The sequence below is a fragment of the Mytilus edulis genome, chromosome 6 (genome assembly GCF_963676685.1).
Source record: "Mytilus edulis chromosome 6, xbMytEdul2.2, whole genome shotgun sequence".
In the NCBI taxonomy this organism is placed as follows: domain Eukaryota; kingdom Metazoa; phylum Mollusca; class Bivalvia; order Mytilida; family Mytilidae; genus Mytilus; species Mytilus edulis.
The window spans coordinates 34,921,198-34,941,441 of NC_092349.1; the positions used below are offsets into that span (position 1 = coordinate 34,921,198).

At 32.4% G+C, this 20,244-nt stretch overlaps 2 protein-coding genes across 2 annotated transcripts; both read left to right on the top strand.

Moving 5' to 3' along the window:
* The first annotated feature begins 2,783 nt into the window (after window positions 1–2,783).
* On the top strand, window positions 2,784–4,490 carry LOC139526368 (uncharacterized). Its single transcript, XM_071321505.1, has one exon. It carries the CDS (start codon window positions 2,784–2,786, stop codon window positions 4,488–4,490), a length of 1,707 nt encoding a protein of 568 aa, XP_071177606.1.
* Window positions 4,491–14,065: 9,575 nt separating this feature from the next.
* LOC139527573 (uncharacterized) lies at window positions 14,066–18,237 on the top strand. The gene is made up of 2 exons (XM_071323087.1): window positions 14,066–14,149; window positions 16,379–18,237. Exon 2 carries the CDS (start codon window positions 16,381–16,383, stop codon window positions 18,070–18,072), a length of 1,692 nt encoding a protein of 563 aa, XP_071179188.1. The 5' UTR covers window positions 14,066–14,149; window positions 16,379–16,380; the 3' UTR covers window positions 18,073–18,237.
* The last annotated feature ends 2,007 nt before the right edge of the window (window positions 18,238–20,244 follow it).

The following is a 20,244-nucleotide window of genomic DNA, read 5'->3' on the forward strand; positions in this document are numbered from 1 at the left end:
ACTTTAACTACACAGTGGCACAAAACAAATTACCGGAATCAATAAAATCATTATGAACATTTCAACCGTATAAAAATCAAGTAAATGACTCGTGCAATCTTTTTATAAAATTTATCATTTTGTTTGAGTGATTAAATACCATTCACATAATGTATCACACGATTGGCAACGTATACTGTTTATAATTTATGTAGTCAATCATGTGACTTAAAGAAATACCTTTCTTGTTACACAAGTTAGAATATATGTGTTCTGTTTAACAGCTATGTTTATCTATAAATGAGAAATATAGAGACTGACGTACAGGTAAATAAACATTGAAATGTGAAATACATGTCTATAACTTACATTCAAGGTGTTTCGAAATAAAAAAAAATAATAGCTGACAACGGTAAAAAAAAAGATAATCAGATGGATCTATCCTTCCATTTAAGTTTTTTTGAACTAACGGCGTTCTTACGGGAATTTCTTTCTGGTCATGAATATATTTGTGTTTTTATTAAGTATATCGGTATATACCATAAAGAAATTTAAAACATACCACCTGAATGATATTCAGATTGGGACTTACTATGTCGCACTACTTGCAAATACAAATCTTATTTTTGTAATAAATCATGTGAATAGTGATGCGATGGGTACTAGCTATGTTCCGGACCATATGAGTATATGGGTAAATACTCATATGGTCCGACCATACGCGTATGGTCCGACATAACGGGTATGGTCGGGGTAATTAACACGTGTACTTTAAATACTTTTAAAATCTTCATAAGGTATGACTCTTCTAGTTGTCAAGTCATTAAAATTATCATTTTATTATAGTACAATAATAAAACAGATTAACTAATAGTAAATAAAATTTAGCAGTTTCACGCAGCTAATTTTACTCCCTATCACTGTTGTAAGTACAATAAGAAGATGTCAAAATCAAATGCACATATTGTAAAAAGAAGTTTTGTTACTTTTTGTATACCTGAGTGGTTAACGGGGTGTCAAGTGGATGACATCATCGGCAAAGACCATTGTTTATTAAATTTGTTCTGGGAAGATGGTGAACTGCAGTTATGTTACGATATTTGAGATCTAGAGCTTCTTAAACACATCGTAGACACATTGGAATGGCTCGAGACCTCGATATCACTGCAGGCAGCTGCAAAGAAGGTCACTCGCAAGCAAAAGGTGTAACTGAAAAGGTTCGTGCACAACCATGACGTGCAAATGCAGAAAAGCTATGATACCGTTTGGAAGTAAATGTCATCCTAAGCATACATGCAGGAATACAATTAGCGGTAGAAACTTACATCAACTGACTGTGGCATCTATATTTAATGTTTATGTAGTCTTTAAATCATAAAATTAATACATTTTTATGTAACAATCATTGTTTTTTTCAAGATAAAGTTTATTATCCCCGGCTTAGTATATATCTAGGATTTTGATTGGTTAACGCACCTCGTTACAAAACCCATAACCCCTGGCTGTTGCTAACCCATATCCCCGGATGTTGCTAACCATTATCCCGGGGATCTTCACGCAAGTTTTCCTTAGTTCCATGGTTGCTCCTTGTGAAATATTGAATTCTGTAGATTATCCATGATGTTTGTAATTAATTATTTGATTCATTAACGATTTTGTCCTATTATGCCGATTATTTACACTCATTTCATTAAATGCATCACTTGACTGCCACATTTTCAAGGAAGTGGACTACTGTCCTAGCTATGCAAATGACCCACGTTGACGTCACAGCATCTATGGTGTAACTCTCACAACATTGAGCGCCAAATTTGATTAAATCCAGTTACTCTGTCTCCGTATTAAAAACGTCTTATATTTGACTACATGTAGGATTCTACTAAAGGTAGTACCCTAAACACCGTAAAAAATATGTGAAATTTCCAAATTTCAATAAAACTTTTTTAGATAATGAAAAAAAACGTTATTTTCGCGTTACACTTTGTACCCGAATTTCCAATTACCCGAACGCCCGATTCAGACAAAGACCAGGGAAAGAAATTCGTTATCTACGTTCATATCCGTAGATAGGGGTATTTTAACACCCTTCAGTACCCTGTACACCCTTTGGATATGAACGTTGATAACTTATATTGTACTATTGAAACGTTTCTAATGCATATTTGAAAAAAAATACCTATATGGTCCAGATACTCATATTATCTGGCCCGTGAATAATCAAACGAGTATAAACTCATATGGTCCGACTATATACGCGTACGGTACAAATACTCATTTGGACCGGAACAGCTATATTGCTCTTAACGCAGGTTCAATTCATCATTATTGAGTTTCACTTCAATAAAACATGCCAATAAAAAATTCGTCTTTCAGTTCAAATTGTTGCTCTCATCGCAGATTTTATTCCAAATGTATTATTAGAATGAATAAGCAAATCAATCACGAATCAAGACATTTCTAAATAATGAAGACGATGTTTTTTTTCTTCTCGAGAGTCGCATTTTAGATAACACTCGGTCAAACAGGAAAACTATCTTGCCTACGTCATTGGAAACACAAGCTTTGATATCTATCGGCTACATTCAATTAATTAGGGTAGACGAATTTGAAATTTAGAATATAATGATGGATGAGTTTATAGATATAGGAAGATGTGATGTGAGTGGCAATGAGACAACTCACCATCCAAGTCACAATTTATGAAAGTAAACCATAAAAGGTCAAGGTACGATCTACAACACGAAGCCTTGTTATTAGTTGTTGCTTTTATTATTATCTTATTACCACTTGCATATGTTTCAGACATGGCTTCGTATGGACGTAGGTTATGTGACATTTGCTACAATAGTAACGTTACCACAGATGCTACTGAGTGGTGTCCGGAATGTGACAAGGAGTTTTGTACAAAATGTAAAGCACATCATGATGTTGCAAATGCACCAAAGAAACATAAAACAATTTTGCTTGAAAATGTTATGAAGCTTCCAGAAAGTGTCCAAGATATCAAAGATACATGCGAAGATCACTATGAACGATATGTGTGCTTCTGTAGAGAACATGAGCGGCCATGTTGCACCAAATGCATGAAAGACGTCTTGCACAACGGATGTCTTAATTTCATCAATGTGGAAACAGCAGTTGAGAATGTAAAGCAGTCCCCTTCGTTTTTGGATCTTCAAACAACGCTGTCAGACTTGCTGTCAAATATTTTAAATATATATGATGACCAAACAGCAAGTTTATTAGAGTTAGCAAGACAAAAAGTGGCATGTAAAGACGAAATCAGATTATCGAGAAAAGCTATAAATATGTTTTTCGATGAGTTAGAAAAAGAGTTTAACTACAAAATGGAACAAATCTTTACCAAGAAAGAAAATGAAAAAGAAAACTTACTAATGCAACTTGACATGTGTTGGGAAAGGATAAGAGAATTGCATGAAAATATTAATCTAATTAGAGACGGTGCATCAGATTTTCAAACATTCATGGCGATTCCCGAATACGTAAAATCGGCATACGATGAAGAAACAACGTTACGGAGTTTATGTGAAAATGAATCCTTCAACTGGAATAGTATCACAGTCATCACAACAAATATGCAATCAGTAATAGATAATTTACCATCTTTTGGGACATTAAGCATCAAAAGAAAGGCTGCTAATGTAAATTTGAAAGTTCGAAGGACTCGGCAATCACAATACACTGGGACCAGTATGTTCACCAAGAAAATTGAGACGATTCGGTTTGAAAAAAGATTTCGACACCAAATCCCAGCTGCAAAAAATACACATGAAATATTGGACTGTGGCATTTTACCAAATGGTAATCTTTTGTTTTCTGATAGGAGCAACAAATGCTTGTTTAAGTTTGATACTAATAGTGAGTTTGTACAAATGGAATTACCATTTAATCCTGTGCAATTTGCTATTGTCGACGACAATAATATTGTAGCTACGTCTGGTAGCCAAATGTATCTTGTAAATTTAGAAACCGATGCTAGAATTCAGGCGTCTTATTCTTTTGAAAGGCAATCAAGACTTGGATCAGTCATAATATACGACAGTAACTATATTATAGAAGTCTTAACAGGATTTATAATGACAGATTCTTACACCAGATTGTTAAAAGATATCCGAATTGAATTTGACGATATAACATATCGTGCCCCCGTTTGCATTGACAAAAAAATATACTTTGTGGACAACAAAACTAACATGGTCTTATGCTATGATTTTGAAGGTAATAAGATATGGGAATTTAAAAACGAAAACCTCATGTCAGCTTACGGCCTATCGTCCAATGGTTTCAACATTCTTTTCGTATGTGGACAAAAATCAGATAATGTGTGTGCGCTGTCAGCAGATGGTAAAACATTTAAGGAAATAATCGGACCAAGTATGGAACTGAAAGGTGCTACCGCAGTGTATTACTGTGTTAAAAGAAAAACGTTGCTTGTCGTTAACAACAATGGCAATACGTTTGTGTTTTTTAACAATGAGAGTCTTTGTTAAATCAAAATTTTGAAGGTGGGCTATTTTGACAGTGAAGAGTGGATTAGATTTAACATAATTTTATTAATTCAGTTGTTTCACTTTATTTCCGTATTTGGCATATATATTTGTTTTGGGAAGCAACTTGAACTTTGTCGCACACTAATAAAAAAAGTGTTTTCACAGATTGAGTGTCATTATCATGGACAATGGATTTCTTTAATAATATTTCTTTAATTTCGTGTCAATTTTGCAGTTTGAACAAAAGTTTTTTATATCTTCAAACCAGTAAATTTTTAAATGGGCAATATCTGTACTGGACTGTACTGTTAGTAACTCTGAATAGGAATTTACTCGTTTTACTAGACTCTTTTCTGGATTATACATAACTTGACAGTCTGAATCATCTTAATATATAAAGGAAGATGTGGTGTGAGTTCCAATGAGACAACTCTCCATCCAAATAACAATTTAAAAAAGTAAACCATGGGTCAATGTACGGCCTTCAACACGGAGAAGCATACTTCACGTAACCCAATCTTTTCCTTGACATTCTTAAGAATCATAATCGATCTATTCTGAACCACACAAGACATGGTCTGCATGACCCATAATGAACATAGTCATAATTTTTTCTCTTATTTCTTCTATTGAGAGTCCATTGATAGAATTTTTACCAACTGAAGATGTTTAAGAAAGGTATTTGTTTGAGTATTGTTCCAATCTTAAAGTTCTGTGGCTTGGCCTTGAATTAGAAAACAGTTGAGAACGGATAAAAAACATGTTGAGTACAGGTCGAGAATGGTTTAAGACTGTTGCAAAACAGGACCGGGATGAAAGATACCAGAGGGCCAGTCAAACTCATAGATTGAAAATATGACGACGCCATAGATAAAAATAAAAAGACAAACAGAAAAATAATAGTGCAGAAGACACAGCATAGAAAACTAAAGACTAAGCAACACGAACCCCACCAAAAACTGGAGGTTGATGAAAGAACTCCGAAGAGTTGTCACCCGAAACACTGCTCCCGGAGCATTCCGTACAGCCAAGCCATCATGTTAAAACGGATTTGTTCATCGGAATCAAAATTAAACCATCGTTTGGGGCAACTCAGACAGCAACTTAAACCAAGAGGTTATAAGAACAAAAATATTTCAGAAGCTTTCGGTAAAGCAAAAGAAAAAGACCGAACAAACCTACTTGAATACAAAGAAAAGACGGCTCAGACAAATAAAATCCCGTTTGTTGTTAGCTTTCATCCTGACCTGAAAAATCTTTCATCCATTGTCCACAAACACTGGCGTCTTATTGAGAATGATCCTTCCTTAAAAGAGATTTTCCGATCACCTCCCGTCATGGCTTACCGCAGACCCAAAAACCTCAAAGTTATTCTAGTAACATCCAAAGTATCTAAACAGGAGATATCAACAATCGGAGGTTATAAACCATGCGGAAGGGGCAATTGTAAATGCTGCAAAGTTGTCAACATCGAAACCCAATTCGTCAGCACAGTCACAAACAAAAACTTCAACATATTTATAACATCAAATTGCAAAACGCAAAATTGCATTTATGTTCTAACGTGTGGAACTTGCAAATTACAATATGTTAGTGAAACAGAAACACCATTTAACATCCGACTAAATAACCATCGGTCATTTTATACAAAAGAAAGAAACTGCCCAATTACAATAAAGACACCTTTTAAGAGCAGGACATAATTTTGAAAAGGTCACATTTCAAATCATTGAGAAAAATCAAAATTGGGATACACAAGGAAGACAAAAGAGAGAGAGACAGATTTTAGATGCACCAGTTACGAACTCTTGAACCTGATGGACTCAATGAGAGAGACGAAAAAAGATTTAAAAGCAAATCAAAACCATAATTATCTTGAAATTATACAAATTAATTTATAAAAATTCATCGATTAATCGAACATCTATAAATGTGTTTAACTTTTATTCCAACTTTATGTAGTTGTAGCTACAAACATATTTTATGCAACATCAATATGTTACACTTTTCCTCAAATCTTGTATAGATTAATCTAAAAAAATATTTTTTTGTCATGCATCCGATTTCACCTTGATAGATACACATGCCTGATGAAGCTAATTTGTTTAGCGAAATATTGCGTATTTCTTTTCAAAATCTAATAGAACTTTTTAATGTAATAATTAGTGTGTTTAAGTTATATTCTTAGACATTTGTATAATTTTGATTCAGTAAATGTATCAGTTTATTTTCACAAACTGATCCACGCTTAAATAGATTGAATGTTGATTGTTGCTATTTTTAGACATTATAGATATATATATATATATATCTGAATAGAACCAATAACTTGGGTTCCTCTTAACAAACAAACCGGATGTTGAACCAGTTTATATGGTTTCGAACAGAAGAAACCGGATTGAAACACGGCTCGGAACCAAAAGAACCGGATGGAACCAGGGTTTGAACCAGAGTGCCCGGATATAATCTAATTGCATTATTAAACCTTATGACTTTTTAAACATTCAACCTATTTTCCAAATTATTTATTAATTTAGTAATTAAATTCATATATAATTTATAAATTTATTTATCTATCTAATCATATATTGTATTTCATGTTATTTGGGGTTTTTTTAATAATTGATTGATTGATTAATTAATTTATTAATTTATTTATTTCTGTTTCACGGAAATCATGATATCTGATAAGAAAATATTGTGTAAAATTGACTAGAAAGTAAATAAACAAATTCATATTGAAAACTAACCGTCGACGAAAACAAACACCATTCCGAAATTAGATTCTGGAACTTCAAAATTCAAAGAATAAACAAAACAAAACTTTACATTTATAATCTTAAAAATTTTGACCAAAAGTGAACTGGTGAATCAATAACAAAATTCAAACATAATCGTTCCTTTTACTTTGAAAGAAATGGAATTCAAAACATATCCCATTTTCGTACGGCTGTTCCGGATGCTAACAAATCCGTCCTCAGTATCAACCCGGATTACCGCCTATCATCCTTGTTGATTCATTTTGCTAAACCTACATATAAAAATATAATTATGAGAATTTATTCTTTTCCTGTTTTCGCATGAAATATTTTCTACTATTAGTCCAGCAGCTAAGTTCAATATTTTGGGACAATTGATCACTTTATGGTAAAAGCATGAAACTTTGCACAGTGTTAGTTATGATGTTGATAAACATTTTTGGATATGGAGCCATAAAAAAAAATCCACAATGGCCGCCAATTTCAAAATGGCCGCCAACAGTCTTGAAGCAGAGTCCAAAAATATAGTATAATTTAACATTTGAAAATAAAAGCACAAAACTTTGCATATTGCTAGTTATGATGATTATCAATCTTTCCTGAATATGGAACAATAAAAAAAAAATCCATAATGGCCGCCAATTTCAAAATGGCCGCCAACAGTCATGAGGCAGAGTCCAAAAATATGGTATAATTTATCATTTGAAAATAAAAGCACAACACTTTGCATATTGCTAGTTATGGTGCTTATTAATCTTTAATGAATATAGAACAATCAAAATAATTCCATAATGGCCGACAAATTCAAAATGGCCGCCAACAGTCATGAGGCAGAGTCCCCAAAAAAATGGTATAAATGATCATTTGATAATAAAAGCACAAAACTTTGCATATTGGTAGTTATGATGCTAATTAATCTTTTCTGAAAATGGAACAATCAAAAATAATTCCTTAATGGCCGACAAATTCGAAATGGCCGTCAAAAGTCTTATTATCAGAAACTATATCGTGTATATCTAGAAAGCTATTAATAATCAACAAATATTTGTGCTTTGCAAAACTTTCAGGATTTCAGGTCATCAAATATTGAATTACATACTTTTTGTTTGTTTTTTTTTTAACTTTTTCAATTCAAGCGTCACTGATACGTCCTTTGTAGACGAAACACGCGTCTGGCATACAGACGTTATCCACAAGGAACATATAAACTAATTTACGATCATATTTCTTACAACATGGCTACTGAAAAGACGTTCAGGGTATCAAGTGTAGAATATGACAAACCGACTAAATTAAATAATATTGATTGGGCAAATTGCATCCTATGCCAAGAAATAATAGATGAAAAACGTATATGGCCATTTGATTATAAACATCTCAATGTTGGTGCTGGTTATCAATCTTTAGCTGACAATATTAAGAAGGTTCATGAATTACGATTGATGCCTGAAGGCATTAATGTGTGCATTGAAAACTTAGATGAGGGATCTTGAACAGCACAGTCTTTCATAGACCAAAAGGCATGTTGGCACAAATCTTGCAACTTAAAACTGAACAGGACAAACTTGGATAGAGCAGAAAAACCAACCTCACATGAGAGAATAGACAATAAAGCAACCACATCTAAAAAGAAAACTAGACATAGCTTTTCCGTTCAGTTCACCAGTAACCCGTCTGTGTGCTTTTTCTGTAATGAAAATGGCCAAGAAGCCCTTCATGAGTCCTCATCGTGTGGACAAGATATACATGTGAGAGAATGTGCAGTAAAATTAAATGACACGTTGTTACTTGCAAAATTAGTTCTGGTGATCTAATTGCACAGGAAGCAAAGTACGACTCTAAATGTTTTGTTTCCTTATATAATCGTGAATCTCGAATTGAAATGAAAAATGATAATGTCGAATCTAAGAAGGAAAGTCAAATCCATGGTATTGCATTTTCAGAACTAGTCTCTTATATAAATGAAACAAGGTCATGCGATGAGACCATAAGTTGTCAGATCTATGTAAACTTTATACAGAAAGAATAACATGTCTAGGTGCAGATGTTTCATCTCGAGTTAATAGTACACGACTAAAACACAGAATTGTAATTTCCCTAACTTAGATGCTTACTAACAAGGTCTTAAAAACATTCTTGCTTTCAAAGATGAAATTGGTCCTGCATTGAAGAGAGTCTGCTTAGAAGACTTTGATAATGAGTAAAGATATTTTTGCATCAAATTCAGAATTTTAAGGAACCTTCCCAAAGGGATATCAGGAAGCTTCCAATTCTGTACCCAAGTCATTGCTTACTTTGGTCAGCATGATTCAGTTTTGACCCAACATTCAGGATCGTTCATATTCTCAGTCGACATTAACAATAGCACATCTTCTGATGTATAGTTGTACAAAGAAACTATCCAACCGTCACATGAAAGATCATGAACCTCCAGTTTGTGCTTATTTGGGAATCATGATCCATGTAAGACTAGCAAACGTGATCTAGTAGATACTTTCTTCAAACTTGGACTGTCTGTCTCCTACGACCGAGTGTTAGAAATTTCTACTTCCATGGCCAGGCCAATGATGCTTGTCGTCGTTATGTCCAAGAAGGTATTGTTTGCCCTACCAATCCACTACAAAATGTGTTTGCTTCATCTGCTGTAGACAACATTGATCACAATTCAAGCAGTATCTCGTTAAAAGATTCATTCCATGGTACAGGTATATCTTTATTCCAACATATTTCAGAGGATGTTCAAGGCGTTGTTCAAACATGTGACCAACCTAAACCTATGTTGAAATGCCAGTCAAAGAGAGCGTCTCTTTTACCAGAGAGTTATTCAAATCTTCCACCAGCTGTACTAAGATTCAGCGAACCAGATATCCCATTAGTTGAAGGAGAACTTTCAATTGATATGTCCTCATTCCCAACTGCATTAAAAGGGGAATTCAAATGGCTGAACAGCTGTGGATAGGTTTTTGCACTGGAAAGAACTTCCTATATATTTCAATTCATGGATTGTGCCTTGCTCTAGGACCATTGAAATTGAAAGTCTTTCCACTGTTCCATTCAGTTATCGGTTGTGGCACAGTCTCAACTTTTTCTGGGAAAGGTACGAAATAAGCTTGGGACACATGGTCCGTATATGAAGAGTTGTCAGAAGCATTTCTGCAGGTTATTGAAAATCCAAATGAAGTGGAAATTTTAAAAGTAATAGAACGATATGTTGTGCTTTTGTATGATCGGTCTAGTACAGCTAATATGGTGAATGAGTTAAGAAAACAGTTATTAACGCAGAAGACAAGAACAATTGACAGTATTCCTCAAACACGAGATTCACTTCTTCATTGAATATACGAAACGTTCAGCTTACCAAGGTAGTGTTATTTGGGGCAATTGTTTAGTTGCAAATTCAAGTATGCCATCACCAGATTTATTTGGTTGGCAAAAACTTGATGGTACTTGGGTACCATTCTGGTCTGTGCTTGCTGAAGCTACAATATCATGCCAAGAGCTCATCCACTGTGGATGTAAGAAAGGATGTCGAGGAGCATGTAAATTCTTAAAAGCAGCATTAAGCAACTGCTCACGGGACTGTGAAAGAGAAACTGATTGTGACTGTGCTTTCTTTTGATTTTCCTGCATTTTGATCATATTTTGATTGTAATTTTAATCTGTTGTTATGTTAAATAGTTACTTGTGAGTATATTTTAATTTCTTATCTCATTTCTAAAAAAGAAATACTCTTTGCACTGATTCAATACTGCATGTTTTTTTTTTCATTTCAGGACAATTGTGAAATTTTCTAAGGTCATAACCTGTAACTGTTAAAAATAAGAACTCGTCAAAGACGCCATTTTGAACTGTATCGGCCATTTTTATTTCATAGTTAATGTCACCTGTTAAATTAAATAATAATATGTTTGTATTTACGTGCTTGTATCAAAATAAATGATCCATTATTTTTTAATAATTTTTATACCATATTTAAAAACAAACGTCAAATTTTGACTTGTTAAACGGCGCCATTTTGAATATTGCCGCCATTTTGAAAATATTATCTTTGCACACAGGCATTAATGATACATTATAGGCCTTTGTCGATATCAAATGATCAGTTTCACGGATTTGGTAACTTTCTATCACACAATGATGGTGTACATATACGAATACTGTCAAACTTAGACATTTTGACGCGTAATTTTGAATTTGGACGCCATTTTGATGATTTCTGTATTATAAGGTTTAAAAAAGTAATAATTGACATATCTTAATTGTATTTCCTGAAGTTTGTGACATCTTTTGAACTCATTAAAATTGGAAGACTTCATCAAGTGAATTATGTCATACTAATGTCGGCCATCTTGTATTTGGCGGCCATATTGGATTTTTTTTCGTGGCTCCATATCTGAATTTTGTCTATACCCCTTAATCTTTCACAATGCTAAGTTTCATGCTTTTACCATAAAGTGATCAATTATTCTGATATCCGCTGGACTATATGCTTCAAAGGGGAAACAAAATAACAAAAGATCAATTAAATAATCAATCAAATATATAATATCACAATTTACATACAAGTTTTAAAAATTATGTAATCTCAGATATCATTGCGAATTAATAGAATAAACAAAAATGTTCACAGTAAAAGTAATAATTTACAAAGACACATAAAAGAACACTATAACACGTTATTAATATGATAAGCAACGCCAGTACCTAGAATCTTTCAATACCATCGTGTATTACATTGTGTTTGTAAAGTAGATACGGAATACTGAATCAGTGTCTGAGCAGAAGGTTGATGAACATAGGGATGAATGTCTCGTCCTTTTTCTTAAAAAAAGTTCATCGGAATGGACCGAGACCATTTTGATAAATATTACGTATCAACTTCACAAATAATACATGACGGTCTTGAATTAAAGATCCTGGTTACTGACGTTATGTATCATCTTAGTAACGTGTTGTAGTATCCTTTATTTGTCTTTAAATATTTCTTTTACAGTTTAATCTTTTTTCGTTACTGATGAGTCTTATGTAGACGAAACGTGCGTCTGGCGTACTAAATTATAATCCTGGTACTTTTGATAACTATTTGGTGATAACCATTTGACGTGGATCGGTGCTTACACATTCTGTCATTGTATTATTCTTCTATGGTAATTTTTTGTATTTTGTCTTTTATTTTTGTTTTTGTGCTTTGTCTACAGACCTTTTGCGTTTCTTTGTTACATATTTGTTGTTTTTTTTTTGCTTTTTTTTCCGTTTATGATTAATATTATAACGCTATATTGACTGTTGTATCCCAATTTTGACATTTGTACCTGTTAAGTCTGTTTGTTTTGTTCACCCTTCGTTGTCAATATTATGAAAATGTATACGACCGTTATACCAGTGAGAGGTTTCGCTAGCTATAAAACAAGATTTCATCACCATTTTCTACATAAGAAAATGCCTGCACAAAATCTTATATATGACAGTCATTATCCATTCGTTTGATGACTTTGAGCTTTTGATTTTGACATTTCATTGGAACTTTTCCACGGAGTTCCGATTTTATTGATTTTACTTTTTACCAAACAGTATGCAGCAAAGGCTATGCTATTGTTGAAAGTCGTTTGTCCACCTTTAGTTGCTAATGTTTTCGTCATTATGGTTTTTGATGGACAATTGTCTTATTTGAATTAATACCGTTTTTTCTTGTCTTTACGTATGTGCTTGTTTGAATACGTACTTTTTAATGTGTTAAAGCTTTATCAAATCCTCTAATTTTACCATATAAATGTTAAACTTCGAAACTCGAAACATTTATGTAAAATTTACAAACCTATTGATTATATATGAGATAAAAATAAAATATCTTTATGATATATTTAACCATTGCATGTTATTTGGAGTTTAAACATTTGTAATTTCCATACAGTTGGCCTTTAAACTTACGGGATTCGTAAATATGCATTTTATAAATTTTAGTAGATAGTGACACTCCATTAATTTCTGTAATGAAACATTAAGACAGATTAGAAGGATAAGTACATAAACGTTTTCGCGCATCAAATATACAAGGGGGATATACAAACCGTCTTTTGTCACCATTGCCTATGAAGTAATTGCAACCTTGTTTTTAGTAGAAAAAAGTTAAATCACAAAAAATACTGAACACAGAGGAAAATCAAATCAGAAAGTCCCTAATCACATGGCAAAATCAAATGACAAAACTCATCAAAAACGAATGGACAACAACTGTCATATTCCTGACTTGGTACAGACATGGTGGATTAAACCTGGCGCTAAACCTCTCACTTTGTACGACAGTCTCATCAAGTTATATTTACAATGATGCGTGAACTAAACAGACATAATAAATAAAATAGTCAAAATATTGGTACAGCAGTCATCATCGTGTTACAATTTTAAAAGAAACAATTTCGCGTGTCTGACGTCAGAAAATGAACAAAACAGATTTAATTGATTCCATTACATAAGCATAAATATGCTTGTAATAACTGCAAATCGTATTTAAGATGTTAAGCGCTTTTCTTTTAAATTTTGTACCTGAGATAATAACTAGCTCAATCTTAAATCTTCTATTATGTGTTTTATGGATTATTTTGTTTTTCGATGTTATTTCTTTATTTTCGATTGATATGTCAGTGTCTTTTCGACTTGTTGAAGTGTTGAATGTCTCCCATTTTTTTTATACCATAACTCATGCTATCTTTATTAGATAGGTCCCTTAATCTTGTGCGATTGAAATTAATTATCAGTCATATAACATATCACGCGATTGAAAATGTAGAATGTTTACGTAGTTAATCATGTGATAGACAGAAATACCTTCCTTGTTGCATACAGTTGCAGAAATATGTTCCTGCGTGTCTGTTAATTATAAGTATAAAGACTCACTTCCAGGTAAATATATATATGAAAAGGTGAAATATATGCCTAAAATCTATATTTTATGTATTTGAACAATTAAAAAAAAAAAACATAGAATGTATACATACATATCAAGTAAGGTGTGAAGTCAAGGCTCCACGTTAAACGCCGTACTTTGACCTATAATGGTTTACTTTTACAAATTGTGATTTGGGTGGAGAGTTGTAGATCTAGTGAATATTTTGTTTGATTTGATTTATATTTTTGTTTTAATGTTTCTGAGTATGTTTAAAAATTGTGTCGTAGGGCGCCTGTCATTGACGACACCCTTCACTTCCGTTTATTAAAAAAAAAACGAAATAAGAAGATGTGGTTGGCAATTGGACAACTCTCCACAAGAATATATATTTGTTATTTTACTTTTTGGTATCAGCTAGAATGTGACAGTTTTTATCAATTCGTACGATTGAGCTATGATTTTGACATTTGCCTAGCGACTATCCGTTTTGAATTTTCCTCAGAGTTCGGTATTTTGTAATTTTACTTTAACACATTCCATTTAGAAACACAAATGCTGTGATATTTGAACGATAACATTCAATCAAATCGTTTATTAATATATGGCTAAACTCATAAGTTGGGTAATTGTCGATGAGATATTGTATGTTATATTTTACAATTTATGTCTAATGTATTTCAATGACATTCTGGAGAGCATAGACCCAATTGAATATGCCTTAAAGATATTTATGTAATGAAGATCGGGAAAACTATATATATTGGGGCTCGTGCAAGATAAGTTTAAAATTATTAACATATTTAACAAGAGAGACGGTAACAACTTTCAAATACAATTTATGATATAAACATAACTTTACATATACGTTGTCACAAAATATCATTGAAATTGGCTTATGTATGAGGTAATTGTTAAACGAAAATTTTAGGGCTTTTTGCTACAGGAAAAAATAACCTTAGCTGTGTTTGGCAAAACCTTTCGAGAATTCATATCCTCAATGCTCTTACTGTTAACATATTTCATTTAAGAAATTGTTATATAATAGCTACAAGGATAAAGACAAAAATACGAAATATACAAAAGATTCAAAAATTGGGATTAGGAAACATTGGAAACAAGAGCAGGGCTCTTAGATAAATCCGTCTCCCTAAATTCAAAAATAAAATTAAAATCTATGAATACATGTTGAATAGCAAACGAATAAATATGTAACAAAATACATTCAATGCTCTTAAACCTCGCACTTAATTTTGTATTTCACTTTTTTTATTCGGGCGTTACTGATGCACATTTTTTTTTTTTGGAAAACTCAACCCACGTAATTGCTGAGATTGATTTTGCAAAAATACAATTAATACAATACAATTGTACTGTATTTTCTTACATGACAAACATTAAATTTTAAATGTTGACAAGAAAATACTACAGGTTGTCTTACTTTAACCTGATAAAAAATGAACTCTGTGTGTGTCTGGTTAAAAAAAACTTTCCTTTCACAAACTGTCAGTATATCATAATTTGATCAATAAACAGCATCATACACATGAACCATAATACCATTTCAATTTGGACATTTCGTACAACGAATGACGAATAAAGATATGTCCAAATATTGTATTTCATTAATTGAAAAATGAAGTTCTTTTTAAATAAAAAAAATTAGGAACATAGGAATGTCACATGAAAAAATTAACGCATTATTGCACAATTTTTGGTAAAAAAAAAACATACCATCAATTGATAACTATTTAAATTTGGACCAACTAAATGTCATTTTCATCACTGATTTTTATTCCTTGTTCTAATAGAAAAAAACATGCCGTTCAGTGATAGACATTTCGATAGAAGCTGACTTTGTCGCTCTTATCTAGGATATCTATTCCACTTTCCACAATTATCGTCAAAAGATAAAGGGAACTGGCTATATTGCTGTTATGACAGATTTATAAAGTATGTTTGTTAAGTTCATTGTTGAATTCATCATGTTAAATGCATACATGAGATATGCGATTTTATTCTAAAAAAAAAGCTATTAGTTTAGAGTATATGTAGTTCACAGATTTAAGCATTATTTTCATCAATACGTTTATGAGATGTGCCAGCTTTTGAATTCATATTGAATAAAGGAGACGAATATGAAACTTGGCACAAAATTAATATAGTTGTATATCTCGTAAACTTATAAACAAGTTAAATGCACATTTCTTTATCGTTTCGTAAAAACGTTTGTTTATATGTTTTAGGTATGGCGTCAAGTGATCATAGATTCTGTGACATTTGCAATAACATTGACTTTACCACAGATGCTACTACGTGGTGTCCTGAATGTGACGAGAATTTTTGCAAAAAATGCCAAACTCATCATGATGTAGCTAACGCAACAAAGAAGCATGAAACAATTTCAATTGAAAATGCAATGAAGCTTCCAAAATCTGTCCAATATATAAAGTACAACTGCACAGATCACGATGAACGATTTGTTTACTTTTGTAATAACCATGAGCGGCCATGCTGCATCGAATGTATGAAAGACAACATACACCGCGGATTGTGTAGTTTTGTCAATGTGAAAACAGCAGTTAAGGACATAAAGCAGTCCCCGTCGTTTGTTGATCTACAAACAACACTGTCAGATTTACTGACAAATATAACAAGTATTATTGAACATATAGGTGCAAATCTACAAGAGCTAGCGAAACAAAAAATAACTTGTGCAGATGAAATCAGACTAACAAGAGAAGTTATAAATGCGTATTTAGATCAGTTGGAAAAAGATTTAAGAAATGAAATGGAAGAAACCTTTACAACGAAAGAACTTGAGTTACAAAATATGTTGGCAGATCTTGAATTGCGTAAAACTAAGGTTAATGAAATGCAGGCAAACGTGAATATCATTAACGACGCTGCGACAAATTTTCAAACGTTGATGTCGATTCCCGAGTTCATAAATTCTGCCCACTCTGAGGAAACAGTTTTACAGAGTTTAAGTGAAAATGAATCCTTCAACTGGAATAGTATTTCAGTCATCCCAACAAATATTCAGTCAATTAGAGATAATCTTACTTCTTTTGGAACAATGCGTATTAAGCGAAAGGCTTCTAATTTAAGCATGAAAGTTCAAAAGTCTCGACAAGCACAACTAACAGCGACTGACTTTGCCTCAAAAAGAATTGAGACAATGGAATTCAAAGAAGTATTTCAAAGTCAAATCCAAGATAACATGGGTAGGCATGAGATATTAGATTGTGGTATTTTACCAAATGGTGATCTCCTTTTTTCTGATAGAAACAACAATTGTTTGTATAAGTTTGATACTAAAAGCGCATCGATAAAAATCGATTTGCCGTTTTTTCCTGCGCGATTTGCAATTGTGGACCAAAACAGTATTGCAGTGACGTCAAACAACAAATTGCATATTGTAGAATTAGATACTCATAACATTTTAAAAACATTTCATTTCGAAAAAGAATCACTATTTGGATCAGTAATTATCTACGACAATAACTATATTATCGAAGACTTGGTAGGATACCAAATAATAGATTCGGATGGAAAATTTATACAACAAATCCGAATAAAATTTGATGAGATGACTTATCGTGCTCCCGTGTGCTATGACAAAAAAATATATTTTGTGGATAATAAAAGTAGCAAGCTCTTCTGCTATGATTTTAATGGCAATAAGATATGGGAATTTCAAAATAAAAAACTGGCATCGCCTTACGGGTTAACATCCAATAATTCAAATATTCTATTTGTATGTGGATACAGGTCAACTAATGTGTGTGCGCTGTCAGCAGATGGTAAAACATTTAAGGAAATTATTGGACCAAAGTCTGAACTGAAATGTGCTACAGCAGTTCATTACTGTGTGAAAAGAAAAGAGTTGCTTGTCGTTACAAAACATGGAAACTTTTTTGTCTTCTCTCACAAATGAAAGTTTTGTTAAAAATACATTTTACCCAATCTCTTTTGAAGACCACATTAACGTTTGAAGATAGCATACATTCATTTGGTGAAATATTTGGAAGTTTTCCAAAGTGTGAGAATATTTTAGCTTTAATCTCATGAACTCGTTTTACCAATCATCTCCAGACACAAAATAGATCTAAGCTATGCTTTGTTCTATGTCTACTTGTATATAATTTAGATGACCGACTAGTCTAGCAACTTCCATTGGATCTGAGTGCCGTGAACAATTTTTCAATTATTAATTAAATATTTTTTTCAATTTTTGGTACAATCGGGGAAAACGCGAGTACTCTAAATGATTTTTAAAGTTATTTTCCACTTTGATAATTTCCACTTATATTTAAAGCACGTAAGTCTGTACTTTTTTAAGAATTTTAAACTAGTTTAATAATAGGCTTATAATTTAGTACACCAGACGCACGTTTGATCAACATAAAACGTATCGGTAGCGCTGAGGGAAAACAGTTGAGATGCCAAACCAAACACGAAGTTGAAGATCATTTAAACAAAATGTCCCGAAAAATTGTTCAATACTGGGGTAATATAAGAGTAAGAAGATATTGAATGATTGCAAGTTGGACAACTCTGATCGAAAAATAACGGAAATTTCAATGAATATAGGTCACAACTCATAGAAAGCTATAAAGGGACCCGAAATGTAAAGTGAAAAACTATTCAATCGAGAGCCAATAGTCTGGTTAATTTTGCACAACAATACTAGTACACGAAAAAAAATATATAAAATGGCAACAAACGAAAACCAAAGAAGTATAATCTAAGGTAATATATGTCTGAGGGTAGAAAATCCTCAGTGTTTTGAACAGGTTAACATTTAATACAAAAAATAATAGAAAATAAGTATAGCAATGATAATTTAAGTCAACATGAGAATGCAAACAACGGGACTGGTGATATCATCTTGGACCAAACGTCTACCAGCATGCAGTGAAAATTGGTTGTAAAACTCGTATAAACTGATACACAATTTTATGTCTACTTCACAGCTGAAAACTGACCAATCAAATAATTGAATTGAACCATATATTATAATACCAATGTTGTTTGAAACCGAATTTGAAAATCTCTTGATCATATGAGATATGAGTATAGAATATCTTTTGGATATCTTTTATCATTTTATTTTAAATGGAATATTACCTCCTTTATTATATAAGTCCCATTTTGTGAGTTTCAAATTAAATAGCATTCATATAACACGTGGTTGACAATGTAACATGTTTACGTAGTCAATCATGTGACATAAAGAAATACCTTCCTTGTTACATACAGTTTCAGATATGTTTTTCTGTGATTCTATAATTCAGAAATATAGAGACTAAAGTTCAGGTAAATATACATATGGAAAGGTAAAATGTATGCCTGGAATCTATATTTTATCTATTTCGACATTTGAAAAAAAAAACAACAAAGAATGTAAAACAGAATCATATTAAGTCGATTAAGTAATTTTTTTATCTTTCATTTGGAAACACAGATATTTCATACAGTAAATTTATGGGGCCCTTTATAGCTTGCTGTTCGATGTGAGTCAAGGCTCCGCGTTAAATGCTGTACTTTGACCTTTTTTGGTTTACTTTTACATATTGTGACTTGGATGGAGAGTTGTCTCAATTACGTGTATACCACATCGTTTTATATCTAGTAAAGATTATGTTGGATTTGGTTTATATATTTGTTTCAATGTTTCTCAGATTGTTTAACAATTGTATCGCAGAACCAAATGACTGAGACTATAACAACTAGAGGTAAACGTACTGTCTACATCAATGATTAAAACCATTACCGCATAGTTTGCCTTTGTAAAAGGGACGAAATGACAATTATATAAAATGATTCAAATGAGAAAATAACTGCCTGATTATATACAAATGTATAAACGAAAAATAAATATGATGTACAGCAAAAAAAGACAACCACTTAACATCTACTAAAATTGATTTGTGTAACATCCCATGAGCATGGGTGTTTACCCAATATAACATTTTATCTATATGTGCATATGAATATTACGTAAATGGATCACCAAGGAATGGTCAATCAATAAAACATGTCCTTGAAAGGTTATCTTTATATTGAAATTATCTTAACTATAATGTTTAGTGTACACATCGTTATC

Bases quoted from the DNA above. Each gene is read 5' to 3' on its own strand.
- LOC139526368 (XM_071321505.1), top strand. From the start codon at position 2,784: ATGGCTTCGTATGGACGTAGGTTATGTGACATTTGCTACAATAGTAAC.
- LOC139527573 (XM_071323087.1), top strand. From the start codon at position 16,381: ATGGCGTCAAGTGATCATAGATTCTGTGACATTTGCAATAACATTGAC.